The 26,885-nt window shown below is 43.5% G+C and overlaps 1 protein-coding gene across 7 annotated transcripts in view; it reads right to left on the bottom strand.

Moving 5' to 3' along the window:
* Window positions 1-266: 266 nt before the first annotated feature.
* Window positions 267-26,885, bottom strand: part of LOC137351740 (caytaxin-like) — a 76,216-nt gene continuing 49,597 nt past the window's right edge. For 6 of the 7 annotated variants that reach the window (XM_068016518.1, XM_068016520.1, XM_068016517.1 and 3 more), the window contains 7 exons: window positions 25,814-25,945; window positions 12,169-12,255; window positions 8,963-9,061; window positions 7,557-7,592; window positions 6,647-6,682; window positions 5,803-5,835; window positions 267-3,507 (listed from right to left, as the gene is read on the bottom strand). In XM_068016518.1, the coding sequence (XP_067872619.1) occupies window positions 5,805-5,835; window positions 6,647-6,682; window positions 7,557-7,592; window positions 8,963-9,061; window positions 12,169-12,255; window positions 25,814-25,945 (421 nt within the window). In that variant the 3' untranslated portion in view covers window positions 267-3,507; window positions 5,803-5,804. The remainder of the gene's footprint in view (window positions 3,508-5,802; window positions 5,836-6,646; window positions 6,683-7,556; window positions 7,593-8,962; window positions 9,062-12,168; window positions 12,256-25,813; window positions 25,946-26,885) is intronic. The other variant, XM_068016523.1, reaches the window with a different exon arrangement.

Genomic DNA, 26,885 nt, shown 5'->3' with positions numbered 1-26,885 from the left:
TGGATGTCAGGTAAGCAGTCTGATAATTTAGCAACAGTAGAGGAGTCGAGAGAGGTGGTGGTGAGGTAGAGCTGGGTGTCGTCAATCTACGTGTGAAAACTAATGCTATGTTTTCAGGTGATGTTGCTGAGAGGCAACATTTAGATGAGAAATAGGAGTGGGCAGATCCTTGGGGGATATCAGAGGTAACAGTTTTAAGATTAAGAGCTAATTTTACCAAAAGAAAGGCTCCATCTTAACCGTGACTACACAGCAACTGTGCCAACCATTTATTGTTATAACAACTGAGAACATTGAATAGCTGTAACATTAGGCATCAACTGGTTAAATGTCCAGTTCACATTAACAGTGTCACTAATTTTGTAAACAGGGCCCCAACCCCGGCCAGTAACTCACTCGGGAATGCTGCAACACACTACTCCACGAAGTGCGTCTGAGGTCCACACGTATGATTCTCCCACCCAGCAAGTTGCTGTATTCAGTCATGCTGCCACAGGCATTTGCCAAGTGCAGGGAAGGATTTTTAATGGGAGGAGTAAAACTACAGAACCCGTAATTCTATTTTACTCGGATCCTTTCTGTAAGGACGCTGGGAGAATCCTGCCTTCTGCCAGTCCCTCACTCCCTTTGGCTAAGGAAGGAACACCTTGAATCTTAGCTTGGTTAAAATCCCACAGCTAGTCAGGCCTTGAATAAAGGCCCATGGAGCAGTAAATCTGTTGGTGAACATAGGTGATGGGGGAGGAGGCAGAAAATTACTATATTCTGAGTATTAGAAGCTTGAGAGACTTCCTGGGCCTCAATCCAACCCACCTAAATTTTTAACCAATCCTAATCCTTACTGTCTATCTAGTTCACTGAACAGTTCATCTTCATTCAAAATATAAAATAGATGTAAATTTCACTTGCTACAGCCCAATCTGTATAATTAGAAGAGTTCTAGCACAAAGTTAAACTCAAGTAGGAGACAGAGTTATCTAAAGACTATACAGTGGGTTTGGATGAGGAAGGCCCTTCAGCCTATTTAATTTTAGACTTCCAGAATATCAATTCTACCACTTACCATTCACACCATGTAGCTGTTTTCTAAATCAGTCCCAGTGTCCTGCCTCAAGCACCCTCCCTGGTAATCTATGAAATAAATATAAAACTAGAATTCATAATGTGGCCCAGTAGCCATTTGCAGCCTGTGGCACTGGGCAGACCCACTACCTCATCTACCTTGGGGGCTCCATTCAAAGACTGTTGAGTATCAACAGAGCTGGGATGCATTGCTGTTCCCTCCTCATGTCCAGTGACGAGGTGAACAGGATGCTATTAGGAGGTGTTCTGATGAATGCTAACTGTTTCTCTCTCCACAGATGCTGCCTGATCTGCATATTTACAGCATTTTCTTTTTTAGATTTTCAGCATCTCCAGTATTATGATTTCGTATTTGTGAATGGAATTATTCATTTTCTTGGTTTTCTCCTCTACCCAAGAGCTCCACGGTTTGGGGGCAATCACAGGTGTCCTTTTGTTCACCGGTATAGCGTTCCTAAGAAAAGCCTGTGGCAGACACTGAAAAACACTGACATGAAAAAAATTTGACAGTAAGATGTGCAATAAGAATCTCTCAAGGGATTTCACAAGAGTTTTCCACAAAATTCTGGAACAGACAATAGGCAAAAGATCACTATGCTGTCTTTAAGATTACAATGTGGGGCAAATACTTCCAGCAAGTTTTACAATTTTTGCAGCTGTTAAGTACACACTGGGCTGTTCACATTGCAGCTGAGGGAGCAAGCATTTTAGACAAGAGCTTGAATTTAACTAGACAATTCTGAAAAATTAGAGACAATGAAAGACCAAATCAAAAAATGTTTTAAAACTGTACACAAACACATTTAAAGTGTTAACTGTGAACGATGATTATAACTATAATCATTTAAACAAACAAAAATACTTGCAGTAACTAACCCATCAACTGGGCATTTTTCAACTTATTTGACAAATCTGACTGTCAGCTAGGTACGTCCACCCTGATCAGTCAGCTCTCACTCTCTGCCTCCACAACAGGTTAATCTCCAGGCAGTCCTGCCTTCCACTCTCACCTTAGCTGATCCAGTGAAACAGCATTTCTGTGGTTTTCTGATTCTTTCCCCCTTCCTCTCAAAGCACTGACTCTTGCTGCAAACAGGTTTCATGGGCACTGACCGCCCTTTAATAACTTGCTCTCGATCATAGAGGGCATCAGTTGAGCTCCACCCTTTTCTTCCCCTAACTTCCCAGACATTTGCCAGCAGGACTGGACGTTGATCAGGAGCAGGACATCTGACAGATACCAACTTTCAAACCCTTCCCCCACCCCAATTAGCAGCACAGATGCCAATGGTCGTGCTCCTTTGCCACCCCAGCTAATTCAGCACAAGCCAGGGACTGAATCAGATAGCTTCCTGATTACACCACAGGTGAACTAACCCAGCCACCAGGGGCAGCATTTTATATTAATTGTAATTTAATTACTTTGTCTTGCAGAAGAATCCTAAAACTTCTGAGATCACTGTAATGTTAGATGATGGATTAGTTGTGACTCCCCACAGTCTAATCATTGTTATATTTAATGCTTATCAGGGTGATGCTGGTGAATACAACAATGTTCCACCTCTGTACCAAAGGCAGCCTCCGATAACCACTGGTCAAATGCTGTAAAACATTTCTACTATTCCTCAACTCCAAACCCTAATGCAGCAATGTAACCTTTCCACACTGGCCATCCTTGTAGTCTCTGAATTATCCATTGCTGCTAAAGGTGGAGAATCCTTTTGTGAAGCCTTTTAATAAAGGGGAAGCAGGTTAAGAACACGTAGAGCTCACTTCACCTGGAAGCCTTGCAGCCTTCAGCCAGTAGTGGATTTTTATCCAGTGACTCCTGCTGTAAAGCAGGTGCAAGAGTGTCAGCTGAGGAGAGAACAAAGCCTGGGTGTGATACCTCCACAGTAGACTATCCTGCTGACACTTGATGTCTATGCTAATGAAGTATGGTCACGATTGCAGTGCTGGAGGGAGGTCGGTGTCCATGAAACCCACAGCATAGCAATAGTCAGTGCTTCAGGAAATAAGGGGAGGGGAGGAACTGGAGGGACTAAATGATTCCCCAACATCTATGCAAAGGGTACTTTTTTGGCAATAGAATTATGACTATACCATACATATTTTTCATGAGGCAGTATAACACCTAAAGCCCCATGTCATGTTAAAATGGCCTGATTAAGGGCAACTGAGTTCAGGTGAACTCGGAGCCCAGTGCCTGCTGCCTGAATCCTGGAATCAGTGGCAGAGAGTGAAAGTCAAGTTTTTATAACCATCAACCTCAGTCACATTATTTCAAAAGAACTTTCTTGTCACAAACTTCATCCAGTGTTCTCTGAATTCCAGCCTTTGACTCGAAGCTTCTTAACTTCCTAAAACAGAACGATTTTCAGATCAGTTCTCTGAATTCCAGCCTTTGATGCGAAGCTTAACTTCCTAAATCAAAGATATTCAGATCATTCTTTGGTCAAAATTCTTAATATTACAAAAACCATTACTGAATTTCTATATTTAAGCTTGAACTTCAATATTTAATGTATGAATGTCAGCTTCCCAAATACCCTGGTAACAAACTCACTGCTATACAGACCAAGATGATCCCAGTTGTGACAGCAAAATTAAACAGTTTCCTATTTCCCATTCCCTCACAATTTTCTTGCTTTTCCCCAAGCTGGTGAGGGGGGGAAAGAAAAGTCAGCTACAGTTCTCACTTATTATCATTATGCAGCGACTTCTGGTGGAAAATGCACAGGTAGTGATGTTGCGTCGGGGCAGGATTAGGTCAGCTGTGATGCCACCACAGTGGAAACTCCTGGTTCCACTCATTGTCTGAACTCATACATTAAGAATGGCCACATCAGTGAGATACTCGACGTCAGAGCCAGTGAGAGACTGGACAGGGCGAAAGGGGACATTGAACAATAAGAACACTGTATCTTTTTTACAAAAGTCTGTGCCTGTTCTTTTTGCCATGCATCACTGTGGGGCTTTACTTTAAACTGTCCCCTCTAACTTGCACTTTGCTCAGGATTTTATAATGTAGTTTTAGCCTGGAAGAACATTTTTCTTTCAAAGATAATACACCTTAAAATGTTTCTGAAAAGTAATTTAAATTTGTGGTCCAGAATTTTATACTTTAGAAATTGTGCTGATCTGATCTCTCAGTTTATAGCACAGAAACAGGCCATTTGGCCCAAATGATCTATGCCAGTGTTTTATACTCCATACAAGCCTCCTCCCACCTTACTTCATCTCACCCCATCAACATACCCTTCTATTCCTTTCTCTACCTTGTTCTTATCCAGCTTCCCCTCAAATGCATCTATGTGGATTAGATAAGGAAATTTCGATTCTTGTATTTGTTTGGAATGCATTTCTGAAGAAACTCTGATCAGAGAGATGCACAATGGTGTAGAGCTGTGGCTTAGGGGTACAGGGTTACAGTTCATGGTTTCCTTTCACTCTCAGACACGGATTCCTCTTTATAAAGGAATGGGAGCAGTTGTCAGCTTCTTTGTTGAGAAAATCAATTGGGAATTTCCTGCAGACTTTCTGTCGGTAGTCTGCAGAACACAGCAGCATCAAGAGAGCACCATCTGGGTGGAGAGACATGAAGAGAAGAAAAGCACAATCTGTAGGATAGCATCCAATTCCAACTACCTGAGAGTACTGGAATTCAGAATTGATGTGATTAGCTCCCCTTGCTGGTCAAACTGAATACTGCAGGATTACACCACCTCTCAGCACCAGAATCCTTTAATACTGCCAAGAATTTATATTGACTTGAAATAATTAAGAATCAAAGGGACCAATAGAAGAATTCTGGATAGAGAAGATTTAGAAAATATGAAATCTACATCAATTCGCAAACTCTAAAATCACTTAATTTATATAACACACTTGGCAGAGAAAATATCTGAAGGCACTCTAAACAGGAAGGGACCAGATTGATGAAAGATTGAGGGCTAAATGTGATGGGAGGGTTAGCAGAGGTGATACAAAGTTTAATTAAACAGATGGGCTTTATATTAAAGAGATAGACGAGAAAAGAAGTAAGGCAGAGGGTTTTAGGACAGAATTTCAGAGGGCAGGGCCAAGGATTCTGAATGGTCCACTATTGTGGCGAGGTAAAGGGAGGGAGATAAACAAAAGGACAGAGGCAGCAGACTGAAGAACTCGAGGAGGAATTTGCAGAGATAAGATGCAGCAAGGCGGTGGAGGGATTTGAAGATGAGAATGTTAAATTCGATACGGTGGAGACAGGGAGACAATGTAAATCAATGATGACAAGGTGAGGGGGGCAAACAGACCTCAGTGCATGTCAGGATAGGTGCAGCATAATATTAGACAAGTTGGAATTTATGGAGGGTGGAGAATGGAAGGCCAGCAAAGAAAGCATTGGAGAAATCGAGTCCACAGGTGAGGCAAGCCTGGATCGGGGTATGAGGTAGGAGCTTTACAGAGAGATCTCTGGGAAGGATTTAAATAAGATCCAACAGGTGAAAGGGTGTTAATTGCTAGCTTAAGAGTGTAACTTTAATGGGGAAGCTGGTATAGGGCATAAGGGTTGTGATATAAATATGAAGAATTTTACATTAAGTTACATTTCCGGATATAATGCCACTTTTTCTGCATTTGCACCCTCACTCTCAGTTTCACAATAGAATGATGCAGCATAGCAGGGGGCCATCTGGCCCAATTGTGACACTCTAAGAACTACAAGATACAGACCTTTACTCCGGCTCTTCAGCTGCAGCTCCAGATCTGAGTTAGAGAGAAATAAAATGTCATTAGTTCCAACACAGCCAAGCTACAAAAATGCCATCTAAAATCTGTCGTTAATTTTCTCTGTCAGATACTGACTGGCTTGCTGGGCACTTTCAACATCCTCTGGTTTTATCATAGCTCTGCATCAGCTCCATTCAAACTAATCTTCAGATGGTTCACTGTTTCCTCACAGATTGTGAGAAAATCTATAAACTTTTCCTTTAATATAACAGGACATTAGTGAGACCACATCTAGAGTATTGTGTACAATTTTGATTCCTTACTTAAGAAAGGATATAATTGCATTGGAAGCAGTTCAGTGAAGGTTCACTCAACTGATTCCTGGGATGGGAGGGTTATCTTAGGAGGAAAGGTCGACAGGTTGGGTCTGTATCCATTGGAGTTTAGAAGGATGAGAGGTGATCTGATTGAAACATATAAGATCCTGAGGGGATTTGACAGGGTGGATGTGGAAAGGATGTTTCCCCTTGTGGGAGAGACTAAAACTAGGGGGCAGTTTAAAATAAGGGGTCTCCCACTTAGGACAGAGATGAGGAGAAATTTTTTCTCTTAGAGAGTCTGTGGAACTCTCTTCTCCAGAGAGCGGTGGAGGCAGGGTCATTGAATGTTTTTAAGGCAGAAGGAGACAGATTCTTGACAAACAAGGGAGTCAAAGGGTATTGGGGGTAGGCAGGAAAGTGGAGTTGAGTCCACAAACAGATCAGCCATGACCTTATGGAATGGTGGAGCAGGCTCAAGGGGCCAAATGGCCAACTCCTGCTCCTAGTTCGTACGCTCATACAATCACCTGTTTTTCTCAGTGACGGTCTGATCATCCTCTGTCCTGTAAAAAAAAACACACGTAAAAGAATTTTGTTAAACAGAATTGCTGTCTCACTGCACAGTACAGTCGCTGCTGAATCTGTCACATCAGTAACTTCGACTAACCTCAACTTATTCTCTTCCCCTCTGAGTCCATCTTCTTACATGGAAAATAGACAGTTACTGAAATTCATCCCTTCCACTGTATCTTATGGGGGTTGAGAGGGGAAATTCAACAGGGTTTCCCTACCGTCACCCACCTTGCCAGTGACCCCTGTTATTGTGGCCTTTGGGTGAGGGGCAAGATCAGGTTTGGTTCTGTCCACACACTGGCACTTCCCCATTACATTTAAATAACCTGCTGACACTCACTGTCCCGACTCATCACAATGTGGACACATGTGTGAGGCATTGGAAGAATGCGAGTACCTGTGGAATCTGTCCCCCAGCTGGAGTCAGGAAAGAAGGGGAGGAAACTGGACAGAATATATTTCAGACAAATGGACCTCATTGAAGCTGCTTTATCCAGCCCTCCACCTGCCAGCTAAACCATGAAAATGGTGCCTAAAAACTCAGCACCAACTGGTCAATATCATATATGGGAATGACAGAAAAACAGTGAACAGGTTCAAGAGTCAATAATCTGTGTTCCTGGAGGAGAATATATTGCGAGATATGGTTAACAAGGTAGGTAGGTACATGGGGTTCAGATTAGTTAAGGGAAAAACTTGTTGGGCCTAACCTTATTATCCTGTTCCCAAAAATTATGTGGTAATAGAAAACACATCATCGAATGAAAGTAAAACAAACATAACATACTTTAATGCAAAATAGTCAAAAATTCATTCTTCTTAACTGAAAGTGAGGCAATGAAAGAGGGAGTTCAGAGTTTTTACCTGGGTCTCCTTGCTTTGATTCTTTCTTCCTCAAATCTGAAAGATAGAAAGACTGGAACTGATTCTGAAACTTCCCAAATCACCACACACAGCAGTCACTTATGGTTATGCAAATTCAGTAGCTATTTTATATAGCAAGATCCCAAAAACATCAATGAAACTGATCTCTTTTTAGTGGTGTTAGTTGAGCAAGGACATCAGGAGAATTCTTTAAATTCATTTTGGGGATGTGGATGTCACTGGCAAGGCTGACAGTTTTTGCCCATCTCTAGCTGCACTGAGGAGGTGGTTTGCTAGACCACCTCAGAGGGCAGTTACGGGTAAGCCACATTAATGTTGACTTAAACTCACACGTTAGCCAGATTGGATAAGGACGGAAGATTTCTTTCCCTGAAGGACATTAATAAACCAAATAGGACATGGTCACTTTTACTTATACCAGCTTTGTATTTAAACCTGAATTTAAATTCACAACCCGCCATAGTGGGATTTGAACTCGCCTGCTTGGATTATTAGCTCATCTTCTGGATTACTAATCTAGCAACACAACCATTATGCCACCATACCCCATGTCAAACCATATCAAACTAGTTTAACACCTCCTTTGAAAGGTGGCACCTGCAAAAATGTAGCACTCCTTCAAAATAGCACTGAAGTGCCATCGTAAGATTACATTCAAATCCTGCAGTGGGGTTTTCTTGCGCAACCTTTGACTCAGAGCTGAGCTGCGAATGCCACCAACGTCTCTTAGAGAGATCACATTGGGAGAAAATTAAACTATATTGAATAACAATGTTAATTTAATCATTTTTAATCTCATATCAATATTCTTCCCCTCCCTCCTCAATGTACTGACCCTTGTTGGGACACAGTTCCACATGATTTCTGTATCTTGTCTTCATAAGTACGCCTGGACAGTGAGCATTCTCAAGTGCTTCGATTTTGTCTGCACGCAATGTCCACACACTGGCACTTTTCAGCAGGGTTCATTAGATCCTCCATGTATGAGTTTAGAAAGTGATATTTAATCAAAGGCGCATCACAACTGAACCTGATTCTATCCTCACTCAACACCCACATAATGCCAAGACACTGGACAGATATTTGGAGTGGGAACCTTGGCTGATTTCCTATCTTCCTACCTAGCCCAGTGTCTGAAGCCAACTGGAGCACCTTTACTGCTCCTCAAGATAATAAGCCCTAATTGAACACGGACTACGGATTGAACCTGAGACCTTCTAGTCTTTATAACTCAGTATCACACTGGGCAATATACTGAAAACTGAGCCACTGGAAGGGGTCTTCAGGAGATTTTTAAACCAAGTGTAAAAAGTCTTTAAAGTCCATCTGGCTGAGAACGTTGCCAAGCGCCACAGGGTTCGGTCTCAAGCAGTGTTGATACATACTGTAAAACGCACTCCGGGATCTGCACCTGCTCCATGGGAATGACCTGTTCCAGATCCGAGAGGGTGTGAGCGTACTGAATCTTACTCATGAACTTAAAACTGAATAAAAAACACAGGACAGAAACACATCAATTAAAGAAACATTCGCACAGATAACTCCAGAGATTTTCAATGTACTTCAGCAACAAAACTGCACAATCTTTATTTTATCATATCTCAGTTCCTCTGGCCCTCATATGACATCCTGATATCTCCCTGAAGGATATTGATAATGTAACCAACTATAATCCTTGGAATACTGATCCATCCTACACTCCTAGTGGTGTTTCTTCCTTGTTACTTCAGTTGGAGCATTTTACAGTTTCCTCCTTTTGCTTTGTCTCTCTGGCTTGACATCATGGCAGCTGAGGGAGCAGCAATACAACCACTACAAATACCCCTTTAGTGGTTGCAGAAAGCACCAGGGACCTGACAAGCTTAACTTTTCCTGATGACCCCCTGATCACCAGGTCTGACACTCCCTGAATACTCACCCCCCAGCGACCCTAGGCCTGACTCCCCCAATGACCCCCAACCCCCACAAGGCTTGATGACCCCTGTCCTCCAGTCTGACTCTCCCTGATGACACCCCTCCAGGCATGACTCTCCCTGATGATCCTCCAGGCCTGACCACCCTCTTCCTTACCCCAGTAGAAGATGCTGCAGACTTGGCGCCAGGCCTCACCTCTGCTCAACAGGCCTCAGATCATCAACTAGGCAGAAATAGGATGGGAACCTATGTCCATCCCTCGCCATCATATTGAGTGTGAGTGCACTAGCCCTCATTGTTACCACTGAGGCCCACTCATGCACCATCCTCTTCATCAGAAAATCGAATTACTGTAAACTAGCAATGAACTTGAGACCAAATTTGTGTGTTGAGCTAATGCCTGCTCTTTCCAGTAGGAGACACTGAATAGCAGTGAGGAACAGGAATCCTGGCTGATTTTCCCCCTCCCTCTCCCAAAGCACTAGGGATAGCTAGAAATATAAAGACAGATCGTAAGAGTTTCTATAAATATTTAAAAAAGAAGAGTTAAATTAGTGAGTGTTGGTCCTATAGAAAGTGAGTCTGGGGAATTAATAATGGATAATAAGGAGATGGCAGATGAATTAAACAGATATTTTGCATCGGTCTTCACTATTGAGGATACAAGTAACATCCCAGTATTAGCTGTAAGTCAGGAAATGGAAGAGAGGGAGAAACTCAAAAAAATTACAATCACCAGGAAAGTGGTACTGAACAAACTGTTGGAGCTGCGGGCTGACAAGTCCACGAGTCCTAATGGACTTCACCCTAGGGTGTTAAAAGAAGTGGCTAGTGAGATAGTTGATGTGTTAGTTTTAATTTTCCAAAATTCCCTAGATTCGGGGAAGGTTCCGTTAGATTGGAAAATAGCGAATGTAACCCCTTTATTCAAAAAGGGAGGGAGATAGAAAGCAGGAAACTACAGGCCAGTTAGCTTAACATCTGTCTTAGAGAAAATGTTAAAAGCTATCATTAAAGACGTTATAGCAGGGCATTTAGAAAAATTCAAGGTATTCTGGCAGAATCAACATGGTTTTGTGAAAGGGAAATCATGTTTAACCAATTTATTGGAACATCAAAGGTTAGTGCAGAAAATCAAAGCTCATGGGGGTAACATATTGGCATGGATAGAAGATTGGTTAGCTAACAGGAAACAGAGAGTAGACATAAATGGGCCATTTTCTGGTTGGCAAGATGTAACGAGTGGTGTGACACAGGGATCTGTGCCGGGGCCTCAACTTTTTACAATTCATATAAATGACTTAGATGAAGGGACTGAAGGTATGGTTGCTAAATTTGCTGATGACACAAAGATAGGTAGGAAAGTAAGTTGCGAAGAGGACATAAGGAGGCTACAAAGGGATATAGATAGGTTAAGTGAGTGGGCAAAGACCTGGCAAATGGAGTATAATGTGGGAAAGTGTAAAATTGTCCACTTTGGCAGGAAGAATAAAAAAGAAGCATGTTATCTAAATGGTGAGAGATTGCAGAACTCTGAAATGCCGAAGGATCTGGGTGTCCTAATGCATGAATCGTAAAACGTTAGTAAGCAGGTACAGCACGTAATTAGGAAAGCTAATAGAATGTTATCGTTTATTGCGAGGGGAATTGAATACAAAAGTAGGGAGGTTACGCTTCAGCTATACAGGGCATTAGTGAGACCACATCTGGAGTACTGTGTACAGTACTGGTCTCCTTATTTAAGAAAGGATGTAATGCATTGGAGGAAGTACAGAGAAGGTTTACTAGACTAATATAAAATAAAAACAAAAAATGCTGGAAATACTCAGCACGTCTGGCAGCATCTGTGGAGAGAGAAGCAGAGTTAACGTTTCAGGTCAGTGACCTTTCATCAGAACTGACCTGAAACGTTAACTTTGCTTCTCTCTCCACAGATGCTACCAGACCTGCTGAGTATTTCCAGCACTTTTGTTTTTATTTCAGATTTCCAGCATCTGCAGTATTTTGCTGTTACTAGGCTTATACCTGGAATGGGTGGGCTGTCTTACTAGGAAAGATTGGAGAGGCTAGGCTTGTATTTGCTGGAATTTAGAAAAGTAAGAGACGACTTGATTGAAACATATAAGATCCTGAGGGATCTTGACAGGGTGGATGTGGAAAGGATGTTTCCCCTTGTGGGAGAATCTAGAACTAGTGGTCACTGTTTAAAAATAAGGGGTCGCCCATTTAAGACAAAGATGAAGAGAATTTTTTTCTCAGAGGGTCGTGAGTCTTTGGAATTCTCTTCCTCGAAAGGCAGTGGAAGCAGAGTCTTTGATAAGCAAGGGGGTGGAAGGTTATCGGTGGTAGGTGGAAATGCAGAGTAATAAGTTCAGCCATGAACTTATTGAATGGCGGAACAGGCTCGAAGGGCCGAGTGGCCTACTCCTGCTCCTAATTTGTATGTTCCTATGTTACCCACACCCCCAACACCCCCACTACTGTGACCTGAGCTGAAATCAGCTAACTCAGCAAAGGGCAGGGATCAGATCTGTTCTCCATGTCTTAGTAGCTCAGTATTCTGTCCGGTTACTGACAAAGCCAATGCGAGCGTGTGTGCGAGGATTTTATAGTAAGGTTATTATAATGACGGTCAAATAGTCACAAGTGATAGAATATGTCAGTTATAACTAGTTACCTAATGAATGGCCTGGAGATTGCCAGCACAGTCCGAATAAACCAGGAAGGGTGAACAATTATTAACGACTTCAGGTTCTTCCTTAGCCTGTAGGTAGGAAACAACAAATTTGTGGTCAGCAGTTCAATTTCACAAAAGTAAAGAGAGCTGAGGGAGGCCAATTGGCCCATCTAGCTCAATCTTCCGTAGAAACTGATGCCCCTGCATCACAACATCAAACTGTCTCTTAAATGACTTCATAATTTTTGTAGGCAAACACAGTAGCTAAATTTTCACACAGCAAGGTCCCACAAACAGTACTGAGAAAAACTGTTAGTTCATCTGTTCTAAAGTGATGTTTGTTGAATGAATGAATGTTTCCCAAGAGATAGGGAACACTAGACGCCCATCTTCAAATAGTATTGGGATTTTTATGTTCACCTGAACAGACAGATAGGGCCTTGGTTTTAGGTCCCACCTGATAGACAGCACATCTGACAGTACCGCACTCCCTCAGTACCACACTGAAGTGGCAGCCTAGATGATGTGCTCTAGTCCTGGAGGAAGTAAGAAGCTGCAAACTTCTGACCCAGGAAGTTACCAACTGAGCCAAACAGATAGTTTTGCTGGAGAACAAATGAAGGAGAAGAAACAGCATTGAATCCCAGCTCAGACCACATCCACAGCTGAGCAGACTATGAATGGAGGCTCAAAAGTAGATGGAGCAGCAAGTATGCTGAAGACCACAGATGAAGGTGAAGTGAGCTGGAATTGGTCCCAGACAATGCTGTAAATGCCACTGTCACTGAACTTGTGACAGATCCACAGAGCATTACAGCTTTTGTGAATCTGATGGTACGCTTTAGCTCAGCCTGGAAACAAACCCATCTGTGTACAATTCATTACATCTCTGGGTTTTTATGTAACTACAGTAAATGTGGGACAGAGATAGCTTGATAAAGGCCTTTTTGGAACCAAAAGAAGTAGAGTTCCAGGCTGAATTTTACTGGCCCCCAGGAGCCGGGGGGCAATTTACCAACAATGGGACCGGAGGCAGGCAGCCAATTTCCATAATTAAAGATCTAATTAGGGGCCATTTAGGGGCGATTGACCCCCGTGCAGCGCGAGATGGCCATGGCAGCTAAACAGAGGTGGCTTCCCAGCGGCAGCCAGGGTGGGAAGGTTTCCCTGAAGAGGGGCCTACGGTCAGGGGTGGAAGACCTCGCAGCCCCAATAATTTCCCAGGAGGGGTTTCCCCTCCAGCACTTAGCCCTGTACTTTTGAAATTTATCACCTACCTGTGGTAGGCCCCAGGTCATGCTCCTGCCTGAGCAGCGACCACCTCTCCCAGTGGTGCTGCTGAGGCAGCTGAGCTGCTGGCCATCTAATTGTGCCAGATTCTCTTTAGGGGAGGTGGGCAACCATCCTACATAGGACTGCAGCCCGGCAGCAGCCACTTAATTGGCTACTGCTGGCAAAATGGGTCCCACTGCCTGCTGAAGCGGGGTCGCTCCCCACTTTTGGCCCCAGCAGTGGGACTTCTGCCACCTCTGCAAAATTCCAGCTGAGCGCTTGTTAGGCTAAATTGGATCAGTTCTATCTATGAATGGGCTGCTCTGCATGGTATGAAAATACCCTCTGCTCATGTGCTAGCATGTCATACCAGGCATGGAATCCGGCATGAAATAAAGATCGAGACAAAGTTGAAAGTTATCGTGCAGATTCAGAGAACATGAAAATATCAGGAAGATAGGGGCTTTTGGCCTGTCAAAGCTCATCTCTCTTTAATACCACAGCTCTCATCACCCTAGAATCCAAATGTGTTTTGAACACCTTTGTCTCTATTCCCTGGCCTGCCACATTCAGCAAGCATTTATTGCTGTGTGTGAGATGTTCCTTCTAATTTACACTTATCTTCGGTCCCACTCCCTTATTTTAATAGAATGGATCTTCTTATACTGACCACTGTTATCCATGATCACTCATTTACCCCATTGTAATACAGTTTTCAACCAAACCTATCTGAGGCCTGTAATCATTTGCAGTGATCAGTGGAATTCATTAATATTGATTGGTACAGTTCATTAATAGACATTGTTGCATTTCATAAGTACATTTTCATTTATAGTGGTCAGTGCAATTAACTTATAGTGAGGATTGCTGTTCAATTACAGTGATCATTGCAGTTCAGTTCTGATCATTGCTGTTTGTTTATAGCAATTATTGCAACTATCTGTTATTATAGTTATCAGTGCAGTCTAGCTATAGCAATCACTGGTGTTTAGTTTTAGTGATCACTTTAGTGGCAGTCCCCTTACTGGGAGACAAATTTCTTTATGGTAACATTGTTAATCTGCATCATCTAGCATGTGAATGGATAATTGCATTATTAATGATAATTGTATTAGTAATTAATCAGCCATAACAGTTAATTATCATAAGGATGGCTCAATGAACGTGCTCCTGAGCAGTGATACCCCACACTCGGCTCATGGGGACATCTTGAGCAGCACATAGGAGCAGTTCATGGGAACAGTAGAGGTTGTGCAGATATTTAACCAGCTATTTACAAAGCATTTAGCAATACCACAATCTGATATACTGAACGGTCAGTTAGGGCGATTTTGGGCTACCTGCTGAAACTGTCATGATAACAGCTTTCTGCTAACCATCTAATATTTCATACCTCTCAACAAGTATTTATCTTCTGTCCAGACTTTAGATTTTGAGTTTTATCAAAACCTTTCCTCATATGCATACCCCCTTGTTACATAATAGGAGCAGGAGTAGACCATATGGCTCCTCGCGCCTGCTTTACCATTCAATACAATCATGGCTGATTTTATGCCTCAACTCCACTTTCCACACACCAGCCTCCCCACCCCACCTTGCTTCCCATATCCTTTGATCCCCTAAAGACCAAAAATCTATTTAACTCAGTCTCAAATATATTCAATGATGGAGCAGCCACAATTCCAAAGATCACAACCATCTGAATGAAGAAATTTCTCATCTCAGTCCCAAATGATCGACCCTTATCTTGAAACTGTGCCCCTGTATTCTAGATTCTCCAGCTAGGGGTTAACAACCTCTCAGTGACTACCCTGTCAAGTGCTTTCAGAATCTTGTATGTTCAATGGGATCATCTCTCATTCTTCTAAACTCCAGAGAGTATAGGCCCAATTTACTCAGTCACTCATCGCAGGATAACCCTCTCATCCCAGCAACCAGTCCAGTGAACCTTTGCTGTACTGCCTCCAAGGCAAGTATATCCTTCTTTAGATATGGAGACCAAAACTGCAAACAGTACTTCAGGTGTAGTCCCATCAAAGCTCTATACAATTGTAGCAAGTCTTCCTTATTATCGTACTTCAATCTCCTTGCAATGAAGGCCAAATTGCTATTTGCCTTCCTAATTGCTTGCTATACCTGCATGCTAACTTTGTGTTCCTTGTACAATACACCCAAGTCTCTCTGAATAACAACATTTAAAAATTTCACACCTTTGAAAAAATATTCTGCTTTTCTATTCTTACTACCAAGGTGAATAACCTCATACTTCCCTACATTATATTCTATCTGCCACCTTGTTGTCTACTCACTTAACCTGTTTATATCTCTTTGCAGCCTCTTTATGTCCACCTCATAGCTTACATTCCCATCTAGTTTTGTACCATCAGCAAACTTGGATACATTACTCTGTCTCTTCGTCTAAGTCATTAATATAGATTGTAAATAGCTGAAGCCCCAGCACTGATCCTTGCAGCACACCACAAGTTACAGTCTGCCAACTTGAAAATGCTCTGTTTATCCCTACTCTCTGCTTCCTGTCCATTAACCAATCCTCCATCCATGCTAATATATTATCCCCTACTCCATGAGCCCTTAGCTTGCATATTAATCTTTTGTGTGGCATCTGATCGAAGGCCTTTTGGAAATCTAAGTGTAATACATCTACTGGCTCCCCTTTATCTACCCTACTATTTACATAGGTGGAACAGTGGCGCAGTATGGGCGGCGCAGTGGTTAGCACCGGAGCCTCACAGCTCCAGGGACCCGGGTTCGATTCTGGGTACTGCCCGTGCGGAGTTTGCAAGTTCTCCCTGTGACCGCGTGGGTTTTTGCCGGGTGCTCCGGTTTCCTCCCACAGCCAAAGACTTGCAGGTGATAGGTAAATTGGCCATTGTAAATTGTCCCTAGTATAGGTAGGAAATATGGGATTACTGTAGGGTTAGTATACAAAGAACAAAGAAAATTACAGCACAGGATCAGGCCCTTCGGCCCTCCAAGCCTGCGCCGATCCAGATCCTCTATCTAAACCTGTCGCCTATTTTCTAAGGGTCTGTATCTCTTTGCTTCCTGCCCATTCATGTATCTGTCTAGATACATCTTAAAAGACGCTATCGTGCCCGCGTCTACAACCTCCGCTGGCAACGCGTTCCAGGCACCCACCACCCTCTGCGTAAAGAACTTTCCACGCATATCCCCCCTAAACTTTTCCCCTCTCACTTTGAACTCGTGACCCCTAGTAATTGAATCCCCCACTCTGGGAAAAAGCTTCTTGCTATCCACCCTGTCTATACCTCTCATGATTTTGTACACCTCAATCAGGTCCCCCCTCAACCTCCGTCTTTCTAATGAAAATAATCCTTATCTGCTCAACCTCTCTTCATAGCTAGCGCCCTCCATACCAGGCAAGATCCTGGTGAACCTCCTCTGCACCCTCTCCAAAGCATCCACATCCTTTTGGTAATGTGGCGACCAGAACTGCACGCAGTATTCCAAATGTGGCCGAACCAAAGTCTTATACAACTGTAACATGACCTGCCAACTCTTGTACTCAATACCCTGTCCGATGAAGGAAAGCATGCCGTATGCCTTCTTGACCACTCTATTGACCTGCGTTGCCACCTTCAGGGAACAATGGACCTGAACACCCAAATCTCTCTGTACATCAATTTTCCCCAGGATTTTTCCATTTATTGTATAGCTCACTCTTGAATTGGATCTTCCAAAATGCATCACCTCGCATTTGCCCGGATTGAACTCCATCTGCCATTTCTCTGCCCAACTCTCCAATCTATCTATATTCTGCTGTATTCTCTGACAGTCCCCTTCACTATCTGCTACTCCACCAATCTTAGTGTCGTCTGCAAACTTGCTAATCAGACCACCTATACTTTCCTCCAAATCATTTATGTATATCACAAACAACAGTGGTCCCAGCACGGATTCCTGTGGAACACCACTGGTCACACGTCTCCATTTTGAGAAACTCCCTTCCACTGCTACTCTCTGTCTCCTGTTGCCCAGCCAGTTCTTTATCCATCTAGCTAGTACACCCTGGACCCCATGCGACTTCACTTTCTCCATCAACCTACCATGGGGAACCTTATCAAACGCCTTACTGAAGTCCATGTATATGACATCTACAGCCCTTCCCTCATCAATCAACTTTGTCACTTCCTCAAAGAATTCTATTAAGTTGGTAAGACATGACCTTCCCTGCACAAAACCATGTTGCCTATCACTGATAAGCCCATTTTCTTCCAAATGGGAATAGATCCTATCCCTCAGTATCTTCTCCAGCAGCTTCCCTACCACTGACGTCAGGCTCACCGGTCTATAATTACCTGGATTATCCCTGCTACCCTTCTTAAACAAGGGGACAACATTAGCAATTCTCCAGTCCTCCGGGACCTCACCCGTGTTTAAGGATGCTGCAAAGATATCTGTTAAGGCCCCAGCTATTTCTTCTCTCGCTTCCCTCAGTAACCTGGGATAGATCCCATCCGGACCTGGGGACTTGTCCACCTTAATGCCTTTTAGAATACCCAACACTTCCTCCCTCCTTATGCCGACTTGACCTAGAGTAATCAAACATCTATCCCTAACCTCAACATCCATCATGTCCCTCTCCTCGGTGAATACCGATGCAAAGTACTCGTTTAGAATCTCACCCATTTTCTCTGACTCCACGCATAATTTTCCTCCTTTGTCCTTGAGTGGGCCAATCCTTTCTCTAGTTACCCTCTTGCTCCTTATATATGAAAAGAAGGCTTTGGGATTTTCTTTAACCCTGTTTGCTAAAGATATTTCATGACCCCTTTTAGCCCTCTTAATTCCTCGTTTCAGATTGGTCCTACATTCCCGATATTCTTCCAAAGCTTCGTCTTTCTTCAGCCGCCTAGACCTTATGTATGCTTCCTTTTTCCTCTTAGCTAGTTTCACAATTTGACCTGTCATCCATGGTTCCCTAATCTTGCCATTTCTATCCCTCATTTTCACAGGAACATGTCTCTCCTGCACGCTAATCAACCTCTCTTTCAAAGCCTTCCACATATCAAATGTGGATTTATCTTCAAACAGCTGCTCCCAATCTACATTCCCCAGCTCCTGCCGAATTTTGGTATAGTTGGCCTTCCCCCAATTTAGCACTCTTCCTTTAGGACCACTCTCGTCTTTGTCCATGAGTATTCTAAAACTTACGGAATTGTGATCACTATTCCCAAAGTAGTCCCCTACTGAAACTTCAACCACCTGGCCGGGCTCATTCCCCAACACCAGGTCCAGTATGGCCCCTTTCCGAGTTGGACTATTTACATACTGCTCTAGAAAACCATCCTGGATGCTCCTTACAAATTCTGCTCCATATAGACCTCTAACACTAAGTGAATCCCAGTCAATGTTGGGAAAATTAAAATCTCCTATCACCATCACCCTGTTGCTCCTACATCTTTCCATAATCTGTTTACATATTTGTACCTCTATCTCACGCTCGCTGTTGGGAGGCCTGTAGTACAGCCCCAACATTGTTACCGCACCCTTCCTATTTCTGAGTTCTGCCTATATTGCCTCACTGCTTGAGTCCTCCATAGTGCCCTCCTTCAGCACAGCTGTGATATCCTCTTTGACCAGTAATGCAACTCCTCCACCCCTTTTACCTCCCTCTCTATCCCGCCTGAAGCATCGATATCCTGGGATATTTATTTGCCAATCGTGCCCTTCCCTCAACCAAGTCTCAGTAATAGCAATAACATCATACTCCCAGGTACTAATCCAAGCCCTAAGTTCATCTGCTTTACCTACTGCACTTCTTGCATTAAAACAAATGCACCTCAGACCACCAGTCCCTTTGCGTTCATCATCTGCTCCCTGCCTATTCTTCCCCTTAGTCAAACTGACTTCATTATCTAGTTCCTTACAGGCTTTAGTTACTACCTCCTTACTGTCCACTGACCTCCTCATTTGGTTCCCATCCCCCTGCCACATTAGTTTAAACCCTCCCCAACAGCATTAGCAAAAGCACCCCCAAGGACATTGGTTCCAGTCCAGCCCAGGTGTAGACCGTCCAATTTGTAATAGTCCCACCTCCCCCAGAACCGGTCCCAATGTCCCAAAAATCTGAACCCCTCCCTCCTGCACCATCTCTCAAGCCACGCATTCATCCTGACTATTCTTTCATTTCTACTCTGACTAGCACGTGGCACTGGTAGCAATCCTGAGATTACTACCTCTGAGGTCCTACTTTTTAACTTGGCTCCTAACTCCCTAAATTCTGCTTGTATAAATGGGTGGTTGTTGGTCGGCACAGACTCGGTGGGCCGAAGGGCCTGTTTCAGTGCTGTATCTCTAAATAAATAAAAATAAAATAAAATAAATCTCTAAATGTGTCAAACATGATTTCCCTTTCATAAAATCATGTTGACTTTTCGGATCATACAGTGATTTTCTAAGTGCATTTTTAAGACTCCCTTAATACTAGATTCCAGAATTTTCCCAACAACTGATGCCAGGCTAACTGGTCTGCAGTTTCCCCTTTTCTCTCTCCTTCCTTTCTTGAATATCGGTGTTACATTTGCTAACTTCCAATCAGCTGGGACTGTTCTACAATCTAGGGAATTTTGGAAAATCATAACTAGTTCATCCACTATCTCTGCAGCTACCTCTTTTAGAACCCTTGGATGTAGGCCATCAGGTTCTGGGGATTTGTCAGCTTTTAGTCCCTTATGTTTCTTTAAGACTTTTTCTCTACTCATATTAATTACTTTAAGTTCTTCATTCTTATGACCTGTGCCAAAATTGAGAGATCTGTCTCATAGGCTCGTCAAACAACAGCCCGACAGTCATACTCACCAAGTCATACCTTACAGCCAGACTCCTCCATCGCCATTCCTGGATATGCCCTGTCCCACTGGCAGGACAGACCCACCAGAGGTGGTGGTACAGTGATATACAGTCGGGGGGGAGTGGCCTTGAGAGTCCTCAACATTGACTGTGGACCCCATGAAGTCTCATGCCATCAGGTCAAACACGGGCAACGAAACTTCCTGCTGATTACCACCTACAACCCTCTTTCTGCTGATTAATTGGTACTCCTCCATGTTGAACACCTTTTGGAAGAAGCACTGAGGGTAGCAAGGGCACAAAAAATACTCTGTGTGGGGGACTTCAATGTCCATCACCAAGAGTGGCTCGGTAGTAGCATAACTGACTGAGCTGGCCAAGTCCTGAAGGACTACCTGCCAGACTGGACCTGCAGCAGGTGATGAAAGAATTATTGCAAGGGAAAAACCTACCTGACTTCATCCTCACCAATCTACCTGTTGTAGATGTGCCAGTATTGGTAGGAGTGACCACTATTTCTGCAGAGATGTCCTGGGACTGAGATGATTGGCCTCCAACAACCAAAACCATCTTCCTTAGTGGAGAATTTTCCCCGATTCCTATTAACTTCACATTTTCCTAAGGCTCCTTGATGCCACACTTAGTCAAATGTTGCCTCAAGGGCAGTCACTCTCACCTCCTCTCTGGAATTCAGCTCTTTTGTCCATGTTTGGAGCAAGACTGTAAGGAGATCGGGAGCCAAGTGGCCCTGGCGGAACCCAAACTGTTGTTGAGTAAGTGCTGCTTGATAGCACTGTCCATGAAACTTTCCATCACTCTTGGAGACCTTGTAGAGACCGAGTCCCATCTTCACACTGAGGAAACGCTCCATTGTGTTGTGTGCACTACTACCATGCTATATGGGATAGATTCAGAACAGACCCAGCAGTTGAAAACTGGGAATCCATGAGGCACAGTGGGCCATCAGCAGAAGTATAATTGTACTCAACTACAATCTGTAACCTCAAGGCCCGGCACATTCCCTCACTCTACCATCAGCATCCAGCCAGGGAGCCAACTTTGGTTCAATGAGGAATGTAGCCAGGAGCAGCACCAGGCATACCTGAAAATTAGGTGAAGCTACAACACAGGATTATATGCATATTAAACAATAGAAGCAGCATGCGATAGACAGAGTAAAGCAATCCTAAAACCAAGGGGTCAGGTCAAAGCTCTGCAGTCCTGCCATATCCTGTCATGAATGGCTGTGGACAATTAAACAACTAACTGGAGGAAGATGCTCCACAAACATCCCCACCCTCAATGAGGGGGAAGCCCAGCATGTCAATGAAAAAGACAAGGCTGATGCACTTGCAACCATCTTCAGCCAGAAGTGCTGGGTGGATGATCCATGTGCTGTAACCATTTTATGATTCTATCTCTGCCTCCTCCTGAGGTCCTCAGCATCACAAATGCCAAATTACACTCACTCAATACATCAAAGGCTATGGACCTCGACAACATGCCAGCAGTAGTACTGAAGGTTTGTATTCCAGAACTAGCCGCGCACCTAGCCAAGCTGTTCCAGTATAACACTGACATCTGCTCGATAATTGTGAACAATTGCCCAGGTGCATCCTGTCCACAAAAAGCAGGACAAATCCGAAACGGCAAAATATCCTCCCATCAGTCTACTGTCAATCAGCAGAGTGATGAAAAGTGTCATGGACAGTGCTATCAGGCAGCACTTACTCAACAACAACCTGCTCATCGATACTCAGTTTGGGTTCCGCCAGGACCACTTGGCTCCCAATCTCCTTACAGCCTTGCTCCAAACATGGACAAAAGAGCTGAATTCCAGAGGGGAGGTGAGAGTGACTGCCCTTGGCATCAAGGCAGCATTTGACCAAGTGTGGCATGAAGGAGCCTTAACAAAATTGAAGTTAATGAGAATCAGGGGGAAAATTCTCCACAACGGATGATGGTTCTGGTTGTTGGAGGCCAATCATCTCAGTCCCAGGATATTGCTGGAGTTCCACAGGGTAGTGTCCTAGTCCCAACCATCTTCAGCTGCTTCCCTCCATCATAAGATCAGAAGATCAGAAGTGAGGATGTTCACAGATGATTGCAGTGTTCAGCACCATTTGTGACTCCTCAGACAGTGAAGCAGACCATGTCCATATGCAGCAAGACTTGGACAACATTCAGACTTGGGCTTATAAGTCGCAAGTACATTTGTGCCACACAAATGCCAGGCAATGACCATCTCCAACAAGAGAGATCCTCAACATCTGCCCTTGACAGTCAATGGCATTACCATTGCTGAATTCCCCACCATTAACATCCTGGGGTCTTATCTTTGACCTGAAACTGATCTGGACCAGCCGTATAAATACTGTGGCTATAAGATCAGGTCAGAGGCTGGGAATTCTGTGGCGAGTAACTCACCTCCTGTCTCCCCAATGCCTGTCCACCATGTACAAGGCACAAGTCAGGAGTATGATGGAATACTCTCCACTTGCCTGGATGAGTTCAGCTCCAACAACACTCAAGAGGCTCAACACCATCCAGGACAAAGCAGTCTGCTTGATCTGTACCCATCCACTGCCTTATACATTCATACCCGCCAACACCGGTGCCGAGGACTGCAGCAGTTCAAGAAGGTGGCTCACCAACACCTTCGCAAGGGCAATTAGGGATGGAGAATAAACGCTAGCCTTGCCACATCCCACAAGTGAATAAATAAAATTAACCCTGCCTCATTACACAATACTAAAATAAAATAAAATAGCTTTATCCCTAGTTGGTCCAGAACATTTTTCTAGGCTCCTTCTAGGATCTTAAAAGAGGTGGCTAATGAGGTAGTAGATGCGTTGGTGTTAATTTTTCAAATTTCACTAAATTCTGGAAAGGTTCCATCAGACTGGAAAGTAGCAAATGTAACCCCTCTATTCAAGAAGGGTGGTGTGGGGGGTGGGGGGGTGGCGGAGGCAGAAAACAGGTAACTATAGACACATTAGCTTGACGTCGTGGAGAAAGTGTTAGAATTAGTCATTAAGGAGGTTGTAGCTGGGCACTTCGAAAAACTCAAGGTAATAAGGAATAGGCAGCATGGTTTTGTGAAAGGGAAATCATGTTTAACCAATTTATTGGAGTTCTTTGAAGGAGTTAAATGCGCTGTGGATAAAGGGGAGCCCGTTGACGTACTGTACTTGGATTTCTAGAAGGCACTTGATAAGGTGCCACATAAAAGATTATTGCGCAAAGTAGGAGCTCATGGTGTAGGGGATAGCATATTAGCATGGATAGAAGATTGGCTGGCTGGCAGAAAACAGAGCATGCATAAATGGGTCCTTTTCTGATTGGCAGGATGTGACGAGTGGAGTCCCACAGGGGTCTGTGCTGGGGCCTCAAATTTTTACAACTTTATATCAATGACTTAGATGAGGGGAGCAATGGCCTGGTAGCTAAATTTGCAGATGACACAAAGATAGGTAGGAAAGTATGTTGTGAAGAGGACGTAAGGAGCTTGCAGACCAATATAGATAGGTTGAGAGAGTGGGCAAAAATCTGGCAGATAGAGTATAATGTGGAAAAAAAGTGAAGTTGTTCACTTTGGCAGGAAGAATAAAAAAGCAGAGTATTACTTAATCAGAGAACGACTGCAGAATTCTGAGGTGCAGAGGGATCTAGGTGTTTAGTGCATGTGTCACAAAAAGTTAATACGCAGGTACAGCAAGTAATAAAAGGCTAATGGAATGCTATCCTTGATTACCAGAGGAATTTAAAATAAAAGTAAGGATGTTATGCTTCAGTTATACAGAGCATTGGTGAGACCACATTTCGAATACAGTGTGCAGTTTTGGTCTCCTTATTTAAGGAAGAATGTAAATGCTTTGGAGGCAGTTCAGAAGAGGTTTACTAGATTGATACCTGGAATGAGCAGGTTGTCCTATGAGAAAAGGTTGGAGAGACTGGGCTTGTTTTTACTGGAGTTTAGAACAGTGAAGGGAGACTTGATTGAAGTTTATAAGATCCTGAACGGTCTTGACAAGGTGAATGTAGAAAGGATGTTTCCTCTTGTGGGTGAGTCCAGAACTAGAGGGCACTGTTTTAAAATTAGGGGTCACCCTTTTAGGATAGAGATGAGGAGAAATGTTTTCTCTGCCTCAGAAGGTGGTGGAGGTGGGGTCATTGAATATTTTTAAGGCAGAGGTAGATAGATTCCCTTGCCTCACAAAAATCTAAGGTTATCGGGGGGTAGATGAGAGTGTGGATTCGAGACACAAACAGAACAGCCATGATCTTATTGAATGGTGGAACAGGCTAGAGGGGCCAAATGGCCTAATTCTGCTACTAATTCGTATGTTCATATGTATGTCCTCTCTGCAACTTTTTCAGTGGCAGCAGTGTGTACCATCTACAAGATGCACTGCTGAAAGACTCACCAAGGATCCTTCGACAGCATCTTTCAAACCTACAACTTCTACCACCTAGTAGGACAAGGGCAGCAGATGCATGGGAACACCACCACCTGCAAATTCCAAATCACACACCATCCTGACATATCGTCACTCCTTCACTGTCACTTGGTCAAATCCTGGAACTCCCTCCCTAACAGCACTGTGGATGTACCTACAGCACGTGGACTTCAGCAGTTCAAGAAGGCAGCTCACCACCATCTTCACAAGAGCAATTAGGGGTGGGTAAAAATGCTGGCCTTGCCAGCAATGCGCACATCCCACGAATGAATAAAACAAGAAATAAATCAGCCTCATTCCACAATATTAAAATAAAATAGTTTTATCCATTGTTGGTTCCACAATGTATTGTTCTAGGCCCCTCTTTGCAACTTCTTCAGTGCTTGTACATTTGTTTTGTAGTGTGGTAACCAGAACAGCCCACAGCACTCTGAGTGTGGTCTGAACAGTGTACTGAAAGGCCTCAAAATAACTGCAAGAGCTTGGTACCCCACTGTTCTGGTTTATGTACTCCAGCACTTTGTTTGAAAAAGTTTGCACTGAATGCGGAAAACACACACAGCTGAATTTAAACACGCTGAGCTAAATTAAAACACGGCGTTAGATTCAAATAAACACAGCTAAATGTAAATACACATGGATAAATTTAAAGAACATGACCAAAAGAAGCAAAATTGAACAATTCTTAACAAGCAAAGGTCTGATTTGTGACTTTCACAGAAAATGAATCAAATTGAAAAATTCAATCCCATAAACAACAAAAATCCCAGCATTTCATGTAATAATTGTGAAATTGACATATTCAATCAATGTAGAACACTGGCCCTGCCAAAGACTAATTGAAGATTACAGGAGAGGGGGGAACAGAATTGAATTAGTAAGATGAGAGGAAAGGAGCAACTGGAGATGGGGGAGGAGGGAGTAGAGGCAGTCCCCAACATGACAGTCCACAAGCTGTACCAGCCTGGTTTGATACAGGGCTTAACTGGATTTCGAACAGAACAGCTCAATAGACTGACGGATCTTAACTCCCCTGCTGGATATCAAACAGCCACAATGGCCTGCTAGTCTACACCTACCGCCTGTCTATCATCTGGTAACACTTCTTTAGCCAGCCTAGGCCTGGCATCCTCCTGCGAGGTGTGGCCCCATTTAGGTAGATGATCATGTAGTCTTCAGCAACCAGTAGTTCTAAGATGCTGATCACATACCTGAGGGACAGAAAAAGAAACAGCAACATTCGACTGGGTCACAATGACACGGATAGAATCCGAGTAGTTAACTTTGTTTTCAATTTTCCCTGGCTGGCGTCTGGTTCTGCAGGTGTCATCAGTCCTCTGGCAGCTTGTTCAAGCATCAATTGTGCATGTGTCAGTCTAGACAGTGTATGACGGCAGGCTGTTCAACTGGGGGTTTGTGGGGTGGGGGCGGGGGACCCTACTACAGTTATTATTTTCTCTGACACATACACATGCACAATAGTGAGCAGGAGGAGGCTGACATCTCTCCCACACCCCCCTCTTTTTTTCAATTTTTGTGCTCGCCAAAGTGAATAGTGTGAATACTGGGGAATGGAACACTTCAGGATTCAATGTCAACATCAATATGCAGAATAAAGTTCCGGTGCAACAGTATGTCTCAGACATCCAGTAGTCTCTGAGTGGGATTGGCAATTAATGCCCAACTAGAAGAGATTCTTATCCAGTTGTCTGGGCTGGATTTTAACCCAAGCTCCTTGGATGAAAGGGCAATGTCCCACCCCCTTCACCACCAGTTCCTCGTCCCTCTCAAACGCAGAACACTGAAGACACATTTTCCATCCTTACTGCTCACCCCTCACAATATTTTATAGTTTCTGTCAGAAATGTTTGTCACAAAAGACGAGAAACCAAGAACAAATTAGTGGGACCCTAAGGAGTTATTACTGGTAATTAATGTTTAATGTTCAACCTGCATGATGCAGTTGCATCAGTGAGTAATCCGTGTGGAGCAAGCTTAAAACAGTAGGAATCTCCTGCTGACTCAACGGAAATATTGAACCAGACAGTCAGCTGCCTCTGGTACTTTCTGACATTCTTCTTGACCACCAAGCCAAACCTCGCTTCCTCCAAACTTGCCCTGAACTCACGTCATTCTCCAGTTTCTCTTTCT

This window comes from Heterodontus francisci, chromosome 36, assembly GCF_036365525.1.
Source record: "Heterodontus francisci isolate sHetFra1 chromosome 36, sHetFra1.hap1, whole genome shotgun sequence".
Lineage (NCBI taxonomy): Eukaryota > Metazoa > Chordata > Chondrichthyes > Heterodontiformes > Heterodontidae > Heterodontus > Heterodontus francisci.
This window is presented reverse-complemented; position numbering and strand designations above follow the sequence as displayed.